Source organism: Mycteria americana, chromosome 1 (assembly GCF_035582795.1).
Source record: "Mycteria americana isolate JAX WOST 10 ecotype Jacksonville Zoo and Gardens chromosome 1, USCA_MyAme_1.0, whole genome shotgun sequence".
NCBI classification, from domain to species: Eukaryota; Metazoa; Chordata; class Aves; order Ciconiiformes; family Ciconiidae; genus Mycteria; species Mycteria americana.
In genome coordinates, this window is record NC_134365.1 from 40,393,097 (window position 1) to 40,414,895 (window position 21,799).

Consider the following 21,799-nt stretch of genomic DNA (forward strand, 5'->3'; position numbering starts at 1 on the left):
ACACTTACTTAGAAGTGACTCCACTCTGTTTTTTTCTGTTGGTGTGTTAGGAAAGCTCTTGAATACAATGTAAATATTAAAGATCTGGCATTTCATTTTCCCTGAATTCTGATGGGATAAGCAATAGTACATCTCTGCTATACTGTATTTTTAAACATAATTTTTTTCTTCCAGGCATCTAACCCAGGGCAATTTGAGAATGACAGTGATGTACTGTGGCAGCGAGGACATGTTCCAGAGACGATAGTCTATCATGGTCGAGTAGGAATTAACACAGATGCACCAGATGAAGCACTGGTTGTCTGTGGAAATGCAAAAGTTATGGGCAGAGTCATGCACCCATCTGACAGCCGAGCAAAACAGAATATCCGGGAGGTGAGGGCTGGGGAGTATTTAGGGCATTTATGTTTGCACCACAGCACATGTATGGATCATTGTTCTGACATGTGGAGCAGCTTCTTTATCCTGGGTGTGCTGAAATGCTGGCCTAAGGAAATCGGGTATACCGCTGTGCTCTGTAGAGCCATCGCCTATGGACTTTGGAAGAGACTGACCACAGAAGCTGGGTATATCTGTGGAAATGGGAGTTGTCAAACTGAAGGATAACTGGCAGTACAAATACAAATAGCACTCTGCTAATGGGGAATGAGAAGATTGTCCATATTTTTCAATGCAAAGATTGGCCAAGTGGCCCTGTCAGGCTTGTTGCTATCTCACTGAAGTCCTAGATGCCACAACCATTCTTAATGTTTTAACATAGGAATCTTGGTATTTGTCCAACTAGGTCGATACGAATGAGCAGTTGAGAAGAATAACACAAATGAGGCTGGTGGAGTATGACTACAAGCCTGAATTTGCATCTGTTATGGGAATAAAAAATACCCATGAAACAGGTATTCAGTCAGCTCTGTTCCCAGTTCATTAACTTCCACTGTTGTTCATTGTGCCGTAGTGCCTTTTAACACCCTGCTATTTCATTCTCATTTCTTAGGATACTACAATTCCACACTTTTCTGTGTTTCTCTTGTGATATAAAAATGCCAAAATTAAGTATTTCTGGTAATTTTCCAATGTCTGTTTCAATTTTTAAAGATAGGAGGTTATTCTTCCAGAGTTTTAATGAAAATGAAGTATGTGATCACAAACAATTTTGTTCTTATTGCAGAGAAATGGGAATTCTGAAAGTTTCTGTTTGTTTTCTGTGGAATGGAAAAAAAAAGAAGTGAAATCCTGGATTTTCCTACCACAGAAAAATTCTAGATCATGTTTGGCCCTACCTGTAGCTTTTAGGATGGTCAACTCAAAGCACACAACCATGGTCAACGGTATGCCACTGTGTTTCCTGACTTTAGTTTATGTTATCTTGTGAACAGGAATAATAGCCCAGGAAGTGAAGGAGCTTTTACCTCAAGCTGTTAGAGAAGTTGGAGATGTTTCTTGTAATGATGGAGAAAAAATAGAAAACTTCCTCATGGTTGACAAGGTATGGTCTTGAGAGAGAAAGTGGAGGTGTGTGTTTAGACTGTTCCTTTCATGTTCGGAGCTATAAACATGCACTATGCTTTATACAAAGCTGTAGGCCTCCACATATATTTACAAAAATAGTGTTTGGCAAATCATTGAGAAAAACTGAACCACCGGGTGTTAGTAAGTGGCTGAAGCTTTTAATGACAAAAAGTATTTACATTAAAGTCTCAGTATAATAATAAACAAACATACAATAAAAGAGAAAAGGAAAAAACCTAACTTTGCTGATTAAAGGTGGATAGTGATTTCATAGCGTTGGTCCAACAAGTGGGACTCCAAAACATTCTTTTGTGTTTAAGTGTTTAAGTTAATTAAGTGTTCCAGAAGTGAGTTAAGCAATGATGGCATTCTGTTTCTTAAACAAAAACTTCCTTACTCTAATCCTGGTGTAATCACTTTGTACCAAATACAAATGCTAACTCTGTGTCCTGTGGGAAGGTTTTTTTTGGCCATCTGAAATCCTTATTATAGCTTCAAAATCATATACTATAAAATGTTTATGGCACACAAAGTAATTACCATGCTCATAGGTTGGAAACAATGCCTTAGTCTGTTGTCCTGTGCTCTCTTCCCCTACTTTTCCTGTAGAAATTGGACTGCAAGGGACTGTCAGTCACAGAGTCCAGTCACACGTGACTGCAGACAGCACTTGTCCCCATTGCTCAGAGTGGCCCCTCTGTTGTGCGCTGGTTAACTGCAGATCAAGGACCACTTCCCAGCTTTTTCCTGCTTACAGCTGATAATGGGAAGAGGGAGGTTTTACAGATTTGTTACCTTGTCTTGTCTGGATGATGTAATGAACATGATCCTGTATTCATTATAATCATGCATTCTTTCATTATTCTATAGAAAACACAAGTTTACACCACCAAACTTGGAGAAAATATCTATAAAAAATACTGCATTTCACTTGTCTTCTTTTGTTAGGCTACAGATAAGTTAAATTCATAGGTTAAATCTGCTAGGCTATGTTCCATATAAAGGAAGCATGAATTAGACACTTTGAATAAAGCTGTGGAAAGAGCCCTTTCTAGAGATACTGTTGAAAAGGAGACTTTTAGAAAATTTGCTGTATTTGGTCAGGATTCCAGCCTGTAGCTGATTTCTAGATGCTCACAGAAGAACAGTGGTGTTAGATCGTGACACTAGGTTCATTTTGCCCTTTAGCCCTTCCTGTTACATTGTGTGACAGCTGCAGCATCATTTGCATTTTTGAGCCCCCACAAAACTGCTTTGGGGTAGTCCGTTTTTTTCTGACAAAACTTTTAGGTTGGACAATTGAGCTTTTGATTTGTATCTGTCTTTGCTGAAATATCACACGAAATACTATCTGTAACAGTGCCTCACAGCACTGCTGTTTGGGCCCATCGTGTTCCCTTTCTCCTCTGTAGCTTGAGTCTCTGGACAGCACTTGCCAGGATGTCTTCCAGGGATGTGACCTAGCAAATGGAGAAAGCCTGCTGCACCCTGCAGGGTGTGATTCTGCTGTGGATGTGGCCCAAGCAGGAATGAGTTGTTACAGCAATGGCTTATTTTATGCCTAGCATTTTCTTGACTACTTGGCTAGGTCTGGGATCACTTCACAAACTCTTTGACATTGTTTTAATACAGTTAGGTAAATCTGTGCTTTCTCCTCTTTCTCCTAACACCTGTGGCAGAGCATGTGAATGTCAGTTCTGTGCCCTTTGGGGTGACAGAGAGCAGGAGAGATCTGTGTCTAACTGTTTAAGATGTATATTGAATTCAGAGATTTGGAACATCTGATGTCCAGGTGGAACATCTGCTTTAAATGTCTGGAGCTCCCAACTCCAGAACAGCTCAGCACCTTGAGTGGTAAATGGACATTGCTTCATATTTTTGCTTTCAGTTAGGCAGGTGATGAGGCCTTGAACTTTGTTATCTCACATTCCAAGTTTAGTTCCAGATAAGTAGGATATTGGCTGTTTTGGTTGTGTCTCTGTCAGTTACCTGTTTGGAGCTGTCGAACTCTATAATTGATTGCATTACACATTTGAACCGGGCTCTGCTACTTCCTAGAGAAATGTCTCAACCATGTGGGAATTTGCTATTTTGGGACAAGAATATTTCTTCTCAATTGCACTGTGCTCAGTACTTTGTCATCAGTGAGGCAGTAAAACTCTAATCAGTCCTTTTTTCCCAAAAGAAAGTGTTCCTTCATTTTGCCAGACGAGCCATTTTCTCAGCTAGTTGAAGTCACCTAGAAGAGGTTCATGCGTGATTTGAAGAGAATGGAAAGGACAGCTGCTACCTATCATTGATACGAGGACAAGCGACCATATAAATGATTTCACAGTTCTAGGCACAGAAGGTTATTTTGAAGTTACTTTTCAGTTACACAGGCTGTTGGTCTGGCAGTAGAGAAGTTTGCAATTTACCACCGATACTTGTGTTCTGGTTCTGTTTGTACAAAATACTGTCTGGTTTTGTGGAATGCAGTCACCTTTAAAAGAAAGGTGTGCATGGCATTTACAACGTGAAAGGCAAAACTCTGCTTTTGCCTTACTTCTGCATGACTTGACTAGACTGGAACACTTAGCAACATTAACTGCAGTAATAGCTTTATCCAAGGTTTAATGGTATCAGTCTGGTTGTACATTAGTATGAGAAAGCTGTTCTTTCAAACACAGCAAAGAAAGTATGCTCTTACCATGCTCCTGCAGTGGATCAGTAACCATTTTTGGCTCAGAAATGGATAAAATACTTATTACCTGGATGGTCGGACTGAGGGCTTCTCCAGCAGCAGATTGATACCTAGATGATAAGAAGGGGGTAGAAGAATAGGAGGGTTTTCCTGGGTAAAATATTCAGAAGGAGTGCATGGAGGGTGTCTGAACTTTGTTACTTGCAGAGCTGATCACAGTCTTAGAACTTACAGGACTCCTCTAAGAGGCTGGAGAGGTTGAAGGGGAGAACAAAATGTTATGCCATCACAGCTTGACCTCTGGTTTGGATCTTTCCCTGTCTCTCTGATTCCTGTGCGATTCACATTATGTGTACAACATGGATAGAAACTCTGACTTCTCTGAGCCAGGTTAGTCAATCCTGCAGACAGATGGTTGGATGTACATTTTGCTAAGGGATTCTGAAATCTATGTTCAGCTGCAGCCCTACAAATCAAATAGTAGATGCCTGTTGTGACAGTGTTAAGGTTTAAAATTCAACACAGTATGAAGGTAAAATATAGTTTAAGAAGCCCTACAGAAGCCCTGTAGCTTCTTCAAATTTTTCTGCAAGTCCTCATTATCAATTTACTGCAAATTGAACATAAGCAATTTTTATAATCTAGCAAAAGGGTTTTATAGTCATAAATGCATCCCATTTACAGTGAGATAACTTGTGTTTGCATTTTAAATATTCAATGTAACCTTACATAGGTGAATTCTGTACTCATTACTGCTTGTTACATCTGATTGATGAATATACTGTATCTACTTTTGTTATTGTTTTGCTTCTCAGGATCAGATCTTTATGGAGAATGTTGGTGCTGTAAAGCAGCTTTGTAAACTAACCAACAATCTTGAAGTCAGAATAGAAGAATTGGAACAGTGGAATAGGAAACTGGCCAGGCTGAAACGGATGAGCAGTTTAAAGTCAACAGTCAGTGAAGAGAGCAAAGTCAGGTACCTCTGTCTGGAATGTTCTCTGATGGTTGTCGCAGAAATTGGTAAAGTGGTCTCTGTGGTAGAAGTGAAACCTGATTTTGCTTGACAGTGGAGTTCAGCTCATTTCCAGCATTTAAGTTGTGCAAAAAATGCGAATTTCTCATATTTTTTAACTCACTGACAAAATTAATATTTGAAATGGCTGTTAAATTGCAATCATTTTTGTAATTGCTTCAGTTGCATAAAGCAAGGGTAGATTATGTCCAGTTACAGCCCTGGAGCTTGGAAATTGCTGCTAAGAGAAATCTGCAGAGCTACTTCTGCAAGAAAGAATCTTCATTAGTGCTTCAGTGGAAGTGATGAGCATTTCTATTTCTAAACCATTTCCCCAAGTTTTCTTTGAAATCAAATCTAGCATTTAATGGCATTCACCTGAATGAGTTAACTGGAGGCCTTTGTTCTTGAAAATGAATCTGATGACACTTCTGCCTTTCTCTTTTCAAATGTTAAAATTGCAAAAGCAAGTGACATTAATACCTTATTGAAAACATCTCTTTTTCATTTATTAGTTGCTGAAGCGTTTGAATGTTAAAGAGATTTTGTCTCTTACAGCAGGTATAGTCGAGCTACTAGTCTTTTGCCATCAAAAAAATCAGTCCCGCTAAAATCCAGCAAGGTGAGTGAAATTAAATATATGAAATATGCCTATGAGAGAGTTTTTGTAAGTGCTGAAATATTGGTGAAAGCTTTCATGTTTCTAAATATAGAATCAAATTCCTTAGCCAGAATTATTTAGTGTCATGCTAGAATCTTAAAAAGTAACTGTACTGAGATAGAAAATACGTATGAGACACTTCCACTTCTTCCTATACATTGTGTGTGTGAGAGTAGATCCATGCTGTGTGATGGTGTGAAGGAGGAGACTTCAACAGGAGAGAATTGTTGAGCCTATAGGTGTGCTCACATGGTGCAGCACAGCCTTACACAGAAATGCTCATTTTGGTTTGGAAGTCTGCACAGTGATAGTCCTTCCTCAGCTTTCTTCCTTGGATGCGTCTTTCACTATGGTTTGCAGTTAGCATCTGCTGTTTTGTACTGGATAATGCTGTCTTTCAGGTGGTTAAGACCTGCATAGGATGTTGCTATTGCTGAATGACTTCCTCTTGCCCATATCCTGGTATAGAAAGAGGAGACCCCTTTTCACAGGGATTGAGTGAGTCGGGGAATGTATGTTGATCTTTTTAAGACAGTCTTCCTAGGCTGCTGAGTCCTGTTCTTTAAGATGAACCAACGCTCATTTGCCTACTTTGCTTTTGCCAGTGCCAAAGAGCAAGAGAAAATAATAGATCAAATGTTCTTTATTGTATAATGACAATCAAATGCTCTGTCATCTAAGATCATCCTACTTGTTTGGAAAGTGCCTTTCTTCTGTATTTAGACCAGCCCTGGTTTAACATGGTCTGAGCACATACTGAAAGCTGCTCATCTTTTAATTCTGGCCACTGCTTGCCAAGTTCTTAATTTGACTGATATAATTCAAGAGCACGAAAAAGGGCAGGAAGAAAAGAGAAGGAGCTGTTATTTTTACCCACCCTTTCTTCCTGTCTAATATTTGTGTCCCCAGGCTGTCAACAGTGTGCAGTGCACTCACAGTTTTAGGGAGCCTTTCATTACTTAAGTTTTTCTCTTTAGACATTGACCCCTATATAAGGATGACTTCTATGGTTCCTCTGAAAGAAACAAGGTTAACTTAAAGTCAGACTAGTGTAGCATTTCTTAATCTACAAGTAGTAGCTTAGTTATGTGCCACTTAAATTAAGCAAACTTTTTTTTTTCCTAGATTTTTTTGTCAAAGAGGAAAGAGTTTTGCTCCATGAAGATTTTCCGGGTGACTATAATAGCTTTGATTGCTATTATGGCACTATGGTAACAATTAATTATCAACAAATTGACTTGTTTCTCCCTTCCCCTTTCTACTTATCTCATCAGAAAGAAGGTCACAATTCTTTTCTTCTTCTCACCCTTCCTACTCAAAGAACACAGTGTATTAAAATTAACAGTGAATATGCCTGGCAATATTGTAAAGTGAAATCATTTTAGAAAAGTGAGATACTCTCGTGGTGCACACACACCTAATCTCTGTCCACGTCACAATGTATGGTGCACCTTGAATGTATCTCGGTGGCTTGTGCTACAGGTCCAAAGCTGGACTCATGAGACTCTGCACGTTTTATGCAGTCATTCTGTGCCGAAGTACAATTTCTGAGGTACAGAGTGATTCTGTTGTGTGAAATGAAGCTGGACTTGTTCCCAATGTGGTGGGAAGTCCTGTGACTCTGAAAGTTTAACTTATGACATTGGACTTCTGGAAAGGAAAGTATGGTGTGGACTTTTGAGTTTGTCATTTTCTGTTTCCAGTCCAAAAACCTATGGCTGACAATCTCTCTGTGAACTGAGTACTTTGAACTGGTGTTGTGATTTTATTTACAATGGAAAACTGACCATATTTTGTGTTGAATTTAGCTGTATACAAGTGTCTGACCTAAAACCCATTAAATTCAGTCGAAATTTTTCCCACTAAAGGGGGAGTGATCAAATAATTAACTCTTACATAACTACATTTGGACAAGGGGCTGTCAAGGTATTATTCATATTATGTTGCATAAAAGATGGATGTAAATCTACAGAATAATTCTCTTTCTACAGTGCTGTGACAATATCGACCCTATATTTACTTAGCGTTCATGACAGACGTTTTGAAAAACATCCGATTTACGGGCAAGTAGTTGAATTAGTGTTAGTGAATTAGAATTAGTAATAGATTGTGGACCAGTCTGTTTTGGTCCACAACTCTGATGTCCATTTCTTAATAAATTGTTTTTCTTTTTCTTCATCAGCAGTACCTCAAGTTCTGTTGTACTCTCTCCCTCTGCCACTACAGCAGGTACTGTATCTCTGCTGGTCTGCATACACATAACAGGCTTTCAATTTCTGTGCTATTATAAAATGCCAAGAGAGAACTATGTGAGAACTATGTCTTTTTTCTTTTCCTTTAGCATTGCAGGGGGAAAGCACAATTTCTCAGAGCACGCAACCCATCAGCAGGATCCTTGAAGTGAATTTCTGTGACATTTTGCCTTGTGACAAGGTCTATTGTTGTCCAATTCATCAACAAAAAGGCAAATATCTAAGTTACGAGAAAACCAATGCAAAGGAGAAGCGTAAGTTGAAACATTAATTTCTGTTATTTACCATTTGAATAAACACTGTATGAAGAGTGTGGGGGAAGGGGCAAGAATCTTTAAAGGTAGATAGCTTCCAACAAAAGTGCCTAGACCAGAGGATTTAAAAAATCCTGATATAACTAATCATCACTGCAGTCAATATGTTTTTGAAAAATCTGGCCTGGTTACCTTTAAGAGTTCTGGGTCCTAAGATGTTTTGGCAGGTGTCACTGTTCTTCCTCGCCATTCATGGTAAATGATTTCATGTGAACCAGAAAGTCACTAATCCCTTTAATTAACCTTTGGCTATAGTTGGCCAAGAGTTGATTGGGGGTAGTGGAGGGTGAATTAACAGATGTAAAACAACCCAAAACACTTAGTGGTGTCACAGTGTGGTGATACTACATCTTTTCTGTGGACAGAGACAGAAATTTAATTGCCAGAAAACGTAAAACTTAGAATTAAAACTCTGCTCATTCAGGCAGGGTTTTTGAGTAGAGAAATGTTATTTGAAGGCAGAGCTCTATGAAACAAATTACTTTTACTGGAATGAGTTCTCTTTCAGATATTGTCTGCCAGATGTTATGTGTGTAATATATGAGTAGGTGTATTGTTTACAACCTTTATAATATTTTTAAGAAAGATTTTATACATAAAGGTATATACAGTTGTTGGAATCTGTATTTCTCTTTCCCAGACTTTAGCATTGTCAGTGTCTAGAAGCAAGTGTTAGTATTACTAAACCCAGCATTCGTACTCTTCCTTTCTTGGCTTTGGGAACAATTCTTGCACCAAATACAGTTGACAAGTTGAGGTGAACCTGGGGACGAATGGAGTTCAGCCTCTGAAGTACAAATGTCTACCAGGGCAGGCATTGCCAATTGTTGTGACACTCTTACCACACGAACTGTTTCAGTGGGATTCACCCACTGGCCATTCTTTATACTGCAAAGTGCTGTTATCTCCAGACAAGCTGCATGTAAGTGGTCCTTGTGATTCTTGTGGTTAGCGCTGCAGTAAGCCCTGTGGCAGGTATAGCTCAAGAGAGTGCTTTCAGGACGTCATACCTAAGTGATTTGTATTGCTCTGAAGCCTGAAAGAGTGTTGATTAATTAAAAAGACATTAATCTCATTCACAAATGAGGGAACTGTAGACGGATGAAAATGAAATATGAAAACCTTCTATCCCCAGCTGGCTGCTTTTGATATTAGGTGGAAAGAGAAGATAAGAATAAACACAAAGCATTACCTTCTCAAGGTCTTATGCTCCAAATAGCATTAAGTGTGGATCCAAGAGTGAAAAATCAGCACAGTACACAAGCTACTGAAAGATTTCAGATCTGCGCAAGTTTAATGAAGCTGAATGTATCCCCAGACGGAAGGTAACAATGTCAATATGAAATCCAAACAGAAGGAAAACCAACAAGCTGCTTAATGTAGCTGTAGCCAAGATAAATGAAAAGGAAAATGTTTTCAGAACAAAAAGCTAAGAGTTAAATATGGGGAATAATCAAGATAAACAGTGGATATTTTAGAATCAGCTGATTAGTCTGATTCATGGAAAGATAAAACTGTTTGACATTACAGTTGAATTAAATGCTAATTTAGGAGTTCATATTTAACAGACCTTTTACTGTTCCACTACACGATACCTGAATTCTGTGGGTGCAGGCTGCTACTGAGTGTGTCCAGTGTAGATCCTAATCCCTTGCATCTCAGATTTGTTGAGAAAGCTGTTAGGAGTGTTGAAGTAGAAACAAAAGCATTCATAAGCAAGAGAAAATTTATTAAACAAAAATTCAGCACATCTTTATGTAGTCTAGCTTAATGTGGCCTTTTTCCTCATACTTTGTTTTAAGAACTGGTTTCTCTGAAGGATTTAGACTTTCAAACTCCTATTGATTTCAGTGGAAAGGGGGAGCCTGAATACCCTTCAGCATCTGGGCCTCTTCTGCTCTCTGCTTCCATGCCATTAGTTCTCATTGCTCGCCCCTTTGTGTTCAAGTGTCACTGATAACCAGGGGCTGTCTGTACTTTCTCTTAGAGTGTTGTTTCTCCCTGGTGTCTCTCCCCTCACAATAAAAGCTTGGTGAGGGCTCCTACTGTTTTTTGGTCAGCTTCATGCATTTTCATTTATTGTCTTCAGATGGTAGTTAATGGATTCATAGCAAGGTACTGGCACAAGAAATCATCAGCAGTTTTTTTCCATGCTGCTTATAGAATATTACAACTCACATGAATTAAAACCAGAAGGTGCTTGAGGAAAAAAAAGGGTACCAAATTTATTGGATGAGTTTATCTGAATCTTATCTGAAGATAATGGTTGTCCTCATTACATTCTGGTCATGCTCGTACTTTTATATTTGTTATTGAATTGGATCTCCACAACCCACATAGGCCTTTGAGAAAGCCCTTAGAGTTACTGTATGTAACAGAGTGGAAGTTTACTGCAATTTATTGAAGGCTGCTACAGTGGTTTTTGGTGGTTCCTGGTGTTCTCAATTGGCAACTTGAGTTCCAAATAAAAACAACTTCAGGGTCCTGTTTTCTACATTTCATTTAGATTGCATCAGCTTAAAGGACAATGAAATAGTAATTTTGTGAAGACTAAAAAACCAAGTAAAAATAATTTTCTGCACTGGTTACTGACTCAGTTTAAGTAGTTGAAATCTTAGTGAAGTAAATCTGTCTTCATCCTAGTTTTTATACAAATTTCTGATACCCACTTAATGCTTTCTTCCATCATCTGTCAAAGAATCACAGTATTCAATATTTAGTAATTCAGAGTATGTAATAAATATTCCTGCCAACACTTGCACAGCTGAAGTATTGTATCTACAGGGAGAACATCCATCTTTCAGTGAGCAATCTTTTACCTTTACCAGGGGATATAGGTTTTCCTACAGAATAGTTCTCTGTTAATGAAAATGTAAAAAGGCAGGGAACATCTAATGCATTACTAACATATCTAGACTATTAAGAGAAAACAGAGGAAAGTGAAAGGAAGATGTGACAACTAGTTTGTAAATTAAAAGGAAGAATGAGAGAACGAATAGGTCTTTTTTAGCTCTGCCTCAAGACCTACTGTACATGTATAACCAATTGTATGTGTTCAGTAGCTATTTTTCTAGGTGTGTGGCAGCAGACCACAGTGTAAAGAAATGGGACAGCAGATGACTACTAAATGCAACAGTTACCACCTAAGTTGTCAGAACTGGCAAATCTATATGATGAGCAAGTAAATAAAAAATGGATTCAAGGAATAACTAGCAGCAGTATCACAGATTCCTATCAAAACGCAAAAATTATGGAAATCCCAGAGATGATTTTGTATTACATTGCTTCTGGGTCCTCAGATTCCAGTTGTTAATGTTGCTACATGCTCTCAGTCACCTACAAGCATGAGGAAAGTCTGAATTTTCATATTTCCCAATACTGAAACCCAAAATCTGGAATGAATAATAAAACAGTAAGGTCAACCCAGCTTTCTTGTTTCAATCTCAGTGAAATAATGCATTTTGAGCCCTCCTTTGATAAAATAAAATTTTATACAATGAAGCAGTGACTTCTGTTCTAAACAGTCATTTTGAAATCAGAATGCTTCCTTTGGAATGGAGCATTTTGGTAATCTAGAAATAAATGATTCCGTTTTTTCCCAGATGAAATAGTATTTGATGAAGCGTGTTAGTTTAGGCAAGATCAACATTTCTCAGTGCCAGTTTATTGGTAACATACCTCTGGACAGATTCTTGGCTGGCAGTTAGTGTAAAAGCATAGGAACAGCTTTAAACCATTTCCCATGGGCTTGAAGGGCCTTTTGCCTTCCCCAGGTTGTACAGTATGATGACTATTCAAAAGATCTTTTGAAGATCTTTTAAAGAGAAAATGAACAGACTAAAAAAAAAAAATCATCAGCTTGTATTTCCAGCCTAGTTCAATATTTGAAATTACAGAGGTGACATCAGTGAACATGGCGATCACGTTGTAAGAGCTGTGTATTAGTTTCTTTAATTTGGTGACTCATCCTCTCTCTGAAGTACTGTGTCTCACTTGGGTCAGTCCTCAGTGTCTTACAACTCACATTCAAAAAGCTAAGTTATTCCCCTGGTCTATGTTTGTGTGGCAGATGCCTATTTATTCATTTTCTCACTAATAAGGAAGATGTGGCTTTATGATCACATTTGTGCTGAAGTGCCTGACTGGATGTTGACTTTCGCTTTGCCTATCTATTATAACAATTGGTGATATTCTGTGTGGGGGATGAAAGCTTTTCTATTAGGCTATTTTTGAAATGTTTTAGATATTCTGTAGCATTTCAAAAGCTTGTTTCTTGTTATCTACGAATTTCTTTTGACTGTGTATATCTTCTGAATAGAGGGGCTTTGTATTTTCAAGGTTTATCTTGTTGGTTATGCATGCCTTTATCCAAGAGATAATTAACAAAACCTCTTTGGGTGTTGTATTCATATTTTGCTGTTACAACTGTGCAAGGCTAACTTGGGGACATTTGTACATACATTCTTTCACAGGAAACAAAAGTAACACGTTACCTGAACGAGATCCAGTCAAAAAATCTAATGGAAGACCTGATCTTGGAAATGACTGTAAGTCCCACTTTTTAAAAAAAAACTGTTGAAATGTATGATTGTATAACTTTGAAGAGCTACCTTTAGGCTTGGAATTCTGCTGCTGGAATTTAGAGAAGTTTCATTTATAACTGGTCATTATAGAGAATTAGCACTTAGGAATCTATTAAATACCTGTGATTCACTATAATTTTCTTGTCATTGCAATTTATTCTTACATCTTCGTTAGATTTTTATAGACATTCTGGCTGCCCTCTCTAGAGAGTTCTTAGACTTCGCTTCAGATACAATAAAATGACAAGTGCCGTTTTCCTTGACAGGGGCTGAAATCTTGTAAGGTGCTCAACACTGCTAACCCTTATACAGCAAAATGCTTAAGCATGTGAGTGTGGTATTTGTGTGCAGGAAATGCATGACACAGTGTAAAGGAAGTGTTTGATGTTTGGCCCAGTTGACCCCATGGATTAAAAACGTCAGCTGCTGAAAGGGGCCGTCTCTACCGTAGGATCCTGACACTGCCTGCATGAGTGGAGATGAAATGAAGTTCTTCAACACAGGACATGTGGCTTGATTTCAGGCTCCCCTTTTAGTGACTGTGCACTGCTGTCAGAGCCAGTCTGTGCTGAAAATACTGATTGTTTTCTGTGAAGATGAGTATCTGCTGATTACATATGTTATGATGGCATGCTCTGACGTTCGTTCAATATGAGCAGGATTATGCCTTGTCTTTTCTGTTTATGTGGATGCTCTGTTTTAAGGTTTCCTTTTTTTATAAATGTTTGATTAAAGATTAGGCAATATTTGGATGATAAAGTATCTATACACTGGCATGCACTTAAAGGAGATTGCTGCCTGGGGCCACGTGAGGAATAGAACACAGGTTCTGTTTGTTGCTTGGGTATAATCCCTGTGGGATGATCTGGGCAAAATCATTCCCCTTCTGATTTTTTACATGGCTACACACCTCAGAAATGAGCCTCTGTGGCATTACTATGATACATGTTGTAATGAGATGCTGTGCCATAGGGAAATGTTCATCTGTGCTAGTTCTTTGAGACGAACATGCTCAATTTCCCTCTGTCACTTCAGCATACATGTGGATATTTGTATGCTGAAAGTTAAGTATATACTACCACACAGACGTTTTATAATCAGAGCACAGGTCAGCCTATAATCGTCAAGCTTCTTTGCAAAGTAGGGAACTGTTGCTGTAGAACAGAGGAACAGAAACACAAAACCACTGTTCACAGTGCAATATGAAGAGCAGGCTTGGGCTTCCTGAACCAGGTCCTCCTTATGCTTTCGGCACCATGTTGCAAGACTTAAAATCAGCAGCTTGATGCTGTAGGTAATAGCTGGAGTCTGGCTATCTGCTGATGGCTCACACACTCCCTCCACACCTGGGCCTTCCCCAAACCATTGGCGATGTGAACCTAGGTCCACTCAGGGGGATTAAACCTGTTTGGCCCCTTCTGTTTGAGGGCCCTCCACAGTTCAGACTGAAGTGGGCTGGTTTAGAGGTCTGAGATGCTGCAGGTCCTAACTATGGACCTGCACTGATCGAATGCTGTAGATATATCCAGAAGAATTAAGCTTTTCAGGATGCAGCTCAGTGCAGCAATCGCTAGGCCAGCTGTGGAAGCAGAAGCTGTGCTGCTGTGTTAGCACACTGGTTCTTCCCGCCTAACTCTCCACAGGGTTAATCTGCCTTGGGGAAGAGCCATGCCATTGTGGCTATACTCTTCATCTCACCAGAACTGGCCACCTTAGAGAACACCTGCATGGCACAGAGGTGCTGGCCCAAAGTATCACAGGAAGCCTGTGGCAAATGGGGGAACTTAATCCAGCCTGGTTAGGGACATAATCACTCTGGTAACCAGTTACTTTCCTCATCTTTCCCAGTAATCAGTACACCAGCTATGGTTTGAAGTTGTTTTTTTCCCCAGAAACTAGTTTTTCAGTCACTAGTGTCTAGATATCTACTGCATTGCGTGCTGCCCTGAAACATATTTTACATGTGCATATGTATAAATACAATGTATATACATCTGTTTATACATAGGATGTTGAGCTAATTCTAAAATACAAATTTTTGTAGAGTTTTTATTCCATATTTCCATTCCTTAGACTTTAAACTTCCTCCAAGTTCAGGATGTAAGTGATTAATAGAAGACATCAATATAGAAGAAGATACCAATATAGTATCCTGCTACCACTATTTTCAGTTGTTCCTGTTGCTACAGTTTACTTAGGATCAAAGTGCATATATATTTTTGGTTAGCTGAGCATATTTTTATTCATATTTCCTGATATTCATATATGTAGAATATTACAAAACTCTAAGTTCTTGCAAGTTCAAGGCAGCATTTTATGAAGGAATTATAATATTCATTAGAGTTAGATAGTTTCCCTGCACATAGGATTAGAAACAAGTTTTGTTGCATTCCAAATTATTTCTCTCAGCAAAGATAGTATTGTTCAAATTAATGGTTACTTGCATGAGTGTGGCTTCTGGTACATCAAAATGAACATTGACACGTTTGTATCCTGCTTGGACTACCATCAAAATAGCCTTCAATGTCTGCCCAAAATAAAATGTTACAATATTAGGTACCTGCCCAGGATATTTGTCTTTGTAAAACGAACAAGGATCTTATCTCCCCTGTAATGGCAGAATGAAGGTAGTCAACCAAAGGCTTTTTACTGGGTGCTAATTTAGACCTGTAGCAACTCCTGTAGTGGCAAGCAAGGGATTAGATGTCACTATAATAGCTGCAACTTTATTATGCTTTTGTCTAAGATTTCTGAAATAATCAAGAAGAAAACATGATTCTCAATATTTTTAGGGATTGATACAACAATCAGTTCCATACAGATTTTGGAAACCCAGCAAAGCATTGACAATCGCTATTGTAGTAAAAATCTACAGTGCAGGTAGGTAAATTTTTTATTATGCTTTATTATGGTGGAATAGAATACCACTAATGTAGCATAGCTACTTGGCTGGCTCCTTCTCACAGTTGTTTCCTCTACTGTGCAGGAGTTTTTTCTACCTTTTCATATTTCTTCTTTTAAAATTTAAATGCAATTTCCATGGTTTTGCAAGGATACTACCTCTCTCAAAATCTTATTAGTGCATTAATGTGCATTAATGTGCACTAAAGGTGCATTAATGCCACCTTTTTTCCAGGTCTGGAAATTACAGCTATGTTATTCCTGTTAACAAATATACACCCATGGATGTAGAAATCTCACTGGAACTAAAGTAAGTGCAGTTGAAGATAATACATATATAACAAGACAGTGGTTCATTTTTTTAATGGTAATTCTTGCCTGATTTCTATTGTGACACTAATTTGGCCCTATTCAGAGGAGTGGGACAAATCTATGCACAACTAAGTTCTTAATATAGACCTTTGGGTAGATACTTTGCTGTAGTATAGGCCCAATACCGCTCTCAGCCCAGTGACAATTTCACCCATTAATGCATATATTAAAACACAGTAGTCTTAAGGTTCAGTTTAATAATCATTTGAGCAGACATGTATGCATATATTAGCAGGATTGTGGCCTGTAGACTAGGGATTTGAGTTTTTTTGGTGTGGAGAAATATTATTAGGAACATATATATACACATATATCTATATATATATACACACATATATCTATATATAACTCCAGAGAACACCTTTTTTGGCCTGTTGTGCCAAGCATTGTAAAAGGGGATTTTTGTGCAGGAACCTCTGGTAATGCATAAAATTGTGACTTACAGTGGGAATAAGCAGCAAACTTACTCCTCTCAGCAGATATTTTCTCCTCAAAGTCTAGTTCTGTTGTGTTCTTCCGGAAGTAACAAAGTCCTTTCTTTTGGGGTTCTTCTCTGAGAAAGGCCAGCGATAGCCAGAACAGCTGCCAAACGCTCTGCTTGATGACACTTCATCACTCCAGTCTCTCCAGGAAAGGGCTCTGTGAAGTTATGGTCTTTAGGTCCAATCCTTTGATCTTGAATATAATCCTTGTAAACATCCGCCTTTTTCAGATAAGAGGAAAAATAACAGTAGTCCTGAAGTGCCTGCTTGTTTTCTACAGCAACTGAAAATCTGTCTTTTAAGTGTGTGCCATTGTAAACTAGTAATGCAACCCTCCCACGTAGGGATTAATACATCATACTCAGTTTCACTGTAGCAGGTGCTGAATTTATTTTGGATATTGGTTTGTGGGTTGGGAGGAGGGGGATTTTCAATATATACCTTTGCTATAAACTTTCACTAAACAAAGCCACAATCTTAACAAAACCCAAAATGCTTAAGAAAAGCCAAACATATTTGGATTATTGCTGTGTCCAAATGTTGTAAGACACTGTAACTGCTTCAAAAATTTGGAAAACTTTTATGCCTGCTGAATAAAATCAAATGAAACCAACACACACTACTGACAGCCTGTGTAGGACAGAGAATCTGCCATATATGAATTATATGCTTTAAAATTGATGTTTCTTAAGTACCTCATTAAGGTTGTGAAAGCGCATTTTGCTGGGGGTGCTTCATTGTTCCCTGCAGCATAAACTGTAAATACTGATGTCACTCTTTCCCCACCTTCTGCTTTCATTTTTTCTGCGAGCCATTACCATATCTGAGTTCCTTTGGATCTCCAAGGCATTTTTGTTTGTTTATACTCTTCTCAGAAAAGTCATCTGGTAAGCTAGGAAGTGCTGGAAACTCTCTAGGGATAGTTTGGAGAAGATATGACCACACGGTCTTTGCTGTTGAAGAATTCTGAGTGAAATGCTGTTTACCTATGCGTTCCCAGACAAAGTCTGGGATTTTTTTACTTCTTTTTAATGATATATTTGCATGTGTACAGTAGCAAATGGGAGTTATTTATATAGGTCCCTGTTTTAAGTTTTATTATGGGTTTGTTTTCCATAAAATTGATGTTGTGTTTCGATGCCCAGGTACCCTCTGGCACAGGTATGTTATGCCTACGCATGATGTTAGCCATGCAACTCAAGCATGTCATGACCATTAATTTGTATAAAAAGTCATATACAATAGCTTCTGTTATGAATATGCTTGAGGTTTGAGGAAGTTTAGAGTACATTTCTAGATTTATCTTAACAACTGTAAAGATCACCCAGGTTTCCAAATGCAAAACACCCTCCATTCGTGGGGGGGAATGGGACAAGTTTAGAGGTTGGTGGCTTAGGTTTATCTCCATCACATCAACCAGTGAAGTAGGCTCCTCTGCTTTATTACTCCACAATTCAATTCTTCAGATTTTTTTGCCTTGTATGTATTTTGTATTTATATATATGATTCTCCTATTTAAAAGCAATTGGATAGATCCTTATTTTTCTCTGTTTCTTGAAGCACCACAGAACCATTAATTATATTTCTCTGCAAAGTCATATTTGGAAATTATTGCTCCCATTATTCTTCAAGCCAAAACAGTAGGAAGGATTTCCTAGAAACCACACAGGTAAGATTTTTGCAGCAATACTCTGGCTTGTGGGGATCATTTTTATATACTGCCCGGCACATGACTCTTTTCATCTCTCGCATTAAAGGTACTGTTCAAAACTGAAAATAAAATTGGGCTTTACGTAGGAAAAAAGTGTTCATTTTTCTGATAGTTTTGGCGGTTGAAGCCATACAGTGCTGAAATAATTTGTGATTAGCTTTAATCTCCCCTTGCTCTCCAGAATGGTGTTCCCTTCTATTAGCTCTGTTTGCTTTTCATAAAAGCATCAGAGTCTCATAAGTAAGACGTCATTTGATCGTCTTACTTTGGGATCGTCAGATGATCCCTCAAATGGCTCTTGATTCAAGCAACACTCTGTGGATGCATTCTGGAGTAGAGGGAGATACGAAAGTGGAAAAAACTTGTTATAATACCTAGTTCTGCTAAATAGCCTTATACACCACTGTTTGTAAGGAATGAATGAAGAGATAAAAAAGACCATTAAGATCTTTGGCTCCAGAGTGTGGAAAGGAGGGTAGCTCATGCCAGCTACCCTGGCATGTTAATAGTGTATTTATGGGCACTTGGGAAAAAGAAATAGTCCATTAGAAACTGACATAAAATGAATGGCTGCAAAATGCTGATCTTGATTAAGGTTGTAGAAATTCAAATGGTACTTTGAGTCTGCCAGCCATAGCTGGCTTTGGCATGACCATAATGAGATGCAACCTTTTTGTAGGAGTCAGTTTTCTGCTGAATTTTATAAAAATCTATCTAGTGACTCTCTACAAGGACAGTTTTGAGTCTACTTCAGCCTAACTCACCACTATAACTCTATATATCTCCAGAGATACTTCAAAAATAGGAGTACTTTTCACCCAGGGCCTTAGGAGACAGTCCTCCAAACTCTCATCTACTCTACTGTTTCCGCTATTGTCTTGTGGGTCATGAATTCTAGTTTTTAAGTCTTGAATTCACTGCAGATAATGGTAGTATTCCCATTTATTTCTGTGTAAACAGGAGTTTACCAATAAATCTCTCTAGGAAAAGTTCTTCATTGTAAAAGCAAGAGTTGTTTACATGTCGTTCTCTGGATTGCCTCAATGGAATAAAAGCTGTTAAAACATGTTAGCTTTTCCCAGTAAAAAAATATTTAGAGACTGGATCTTGCAAACTTTTGATAATCTCCAGTAAATTGATGAAGGCCTTAAACTCCCTTCAAATTAGCTGGAAATAGAAGGCTCTTTCAAGGCCTTGATTTGTCCACATTGCTTGGAAATGTTTATTCTGGCTAAAACAGTAGGAAAGGCAGAAGCAAGGATAGTAGCAGTTCTGAACACATTGTAGGAGAAACCTCCCTGAAGTTGGAAGTCATTTCAGAGTCTTCTTTAGATTTCTGATCTATGGTGCCATACATGATATGGTCTTAACTGATTTTAAATGACTTTTTTGGTGGTTTGTCAAATTAGAGCAGTTGGGATACCCCCACCCTTAAGCTGACTTTCTGATCAACTTTTCAGATGTCTTTGCAAAAAGTTACAGGCTTCTTTGCAACTGCTGCAAAGCCATCAGAACGCAAAAATTGTCCAAGTTTTGACCTGTCTGCTGTAATTCCAACAGAATTGAAATTAAGTCAGACCCAGAGAGTTTTGCAATGCAGAAATATGCTTGAAGCTTACTGCCAGAACTGGTCAAGGAGATTTCCTGTGTCAACCTGAAATCCACATCAGAAGACTAAAGCTAACTAGCTTCCAGCAGCAGTGAGCATTCAGGTTTGATGTGACTCAGAATAGAAATGCTGCCTAGTTGAAGAAGTTTTTTTCAAGAGGATTTTCCTAGGGACTGGAAGGCTTATTCCCTACCAAAGGGCAGGAAACCAACCATTTGGACTCAGCAGTCGCACATAAGTTGTATCATGTGAACATATGGTTTCCAGCAGAGACAATGTGTCAGAAAGTGAAGGGTGGAGGGAAAGATGAAGGAGTTGAGACTCTAGAAACTGATGAAATAATAGTTACCATGGATCATTAGGTTAAAAAGAGGTGAGGATTTAATTTTATTTTATTCAATGTAGCATAAACATTTCAGATACAAAACATATTTTTTTCATTTGTACATGGCAGGACACTGCAGTCAAAAATAGCATGAAATCTTGCCTGCGTCTGCTTTTGAAATAGTGAAGATGCTTCTCGTATCTTTAGAATATATAGAGGAACTTTCACTGCCTTCTGAGACTACTAAAGTTGCTGTTTCAAAATCAGCAGAATTGCCATTTGCTACTATTACACCTTAAAGCTCTCGGGCCACCTGGCACATCAGGAACAATCCCTATTTATTGTGGGATTTGCTTGGAAAACTAGAGAGGGAGTTCAGTTATTCAGAGCCAGTTGAGTGTTGCTGGGAGCCAGATGTCTGTCAGTTCCTGGGCAGAGCTGATCAGAGCAGACCCACATTTGCAGGGTTTAAAATCAGCGCTTTGTCTTTAAATACTCTGACTATAGCTATCAAGTCTTGTTATCATAATTACTTTGCACTGCATTTGTCAGTGAAATGTTTCCAGAGCCTAACCTTCTCTCCAATTTAATGTGAAATAAGGTTATCTAATCTCTCTCATTTCTCATCTAGGGACGTCAGCATATTTGGACTCTCCCTGTAGCTAAATTGTATGACAGTGCATACTATTTCCGTGTAGCTGCACCGGTAAGCCTTTTCAAATGGCAACACAGCAAAAGACAAATAGCATTCGAACTGAGAGAAGATCCTGTATGAATCTCCTTTGTTTTTCTTCTGCAGGGTTTTGCAGGCTGCTCGACAGATCCGTATTTTGCTGGAATGTTTTTTACTGATTACTACTTCTATTTTTATCGCCAGTGTAACTAAAATGTCGCTGATCATTCTGTTCTTTGGGGAGAAGACAATGAAGCTTTTGATATGAAAAAAAGACTTGTGAATGGCCCTGGATATTTTTTTAAACCTCTTGCTGAGTTGTATGGCACTTTCTTGTTTGTTTCACTTTTAAATTAAAAAAAAAAGGAGAAAAATAAAGTGTTTGCAACGACCGTAGCTCTGCATTTGCAGGAACTGTTTCTAAAAGGACGTGAGGCAATGGAGTCTATGATGTGTAAATAAATAATCCCATTGATCATAGTGAAGTTATATGATGTTGTACATATGGCAGACGAGCAAATGGGTAGAAGCTCTGCTGAGCTGGGATACACTCCAGTCCTCAGAAGACAGTAAGACAATAAAATGTTATTTGCAGTCAGGAGACCTGCTTCTGTCCTACAGGCATTTACCTTCTCTTAGTATCAGCTGCCCTTTATTTATATATAAATCTATTTTTGTCCTAGCAAAACCAAAACCAAACAAAACTTTGAGA

At 38.4% G+C, this 21,799-nt stretch overlaps 1 protein-coding gene across 1 annotated transcript in view; it reads left to right on the forward strand.

Annotated features, from left to right (window-relative positions):
- Window positions 1–21,505, forward strand: part of MYRFL (myelin regulatory factor like) — a 41,686-nt gene extending 20,181 nt beyond the window's left edge. The window contains exons 11-25 of the mRNA XM_075500588.1: window positions 175–375; window positions 785–893; window positions 1,374–1,483; window positions 5,005–5,168; window positions 5,763–5,826; window positions 6,991–7,076; window positions 7,857–7,928; window positions 8,048–8,094; window positions 8,207–8,371; window positions 12,904–12,978; window positions 15,807–15,894; window positions 16,151–16,225; window positions 18,330–18,438; window positions 21,046–21,120; window positions 21,214–21,505. Of these exons, the coding sequence (XP_075356703.1) occupies window positions 175–375; window positions 785–893; window positions 1,374–1,483; window positions 5,005–5,168; window positions 5,763–5,826; window positions 6,991–7,076; window positions 7,857–7,928; window positions 8,048–8,094; window positions 8,207–8,371; window positions 12,904–12,978; window positions 15,807–15,894; window positions 16,151–16,225; window positions 18,330–18,438; window positions 21,046–21,120; window positions 21,214–21,300 (1,527 nt within the window). The 3' untranslated portion in view covers window positions 21,301–21,505. The remainder of the gene's footprint in view (window positions 1–174; window positions 376–784; window positions 894–1,373; window positions 1,484–5,004; window positions 5,169–5,762; window positions 5,827–6,990; window positions 7,077–7,856; window positions 7,929–8,047; window positions 8,095–8,206; window positions 8,372–12,903; window positions 12,979–15,806; window positions 15,895–16,150; window positions 16,226–18,329; window positions 18,439–21,045; window positions 21,121–21,213) is intronic.
- The last annotated feature ends 294 nt before the right edge of the window (window positions 21,506–21,799 follow it).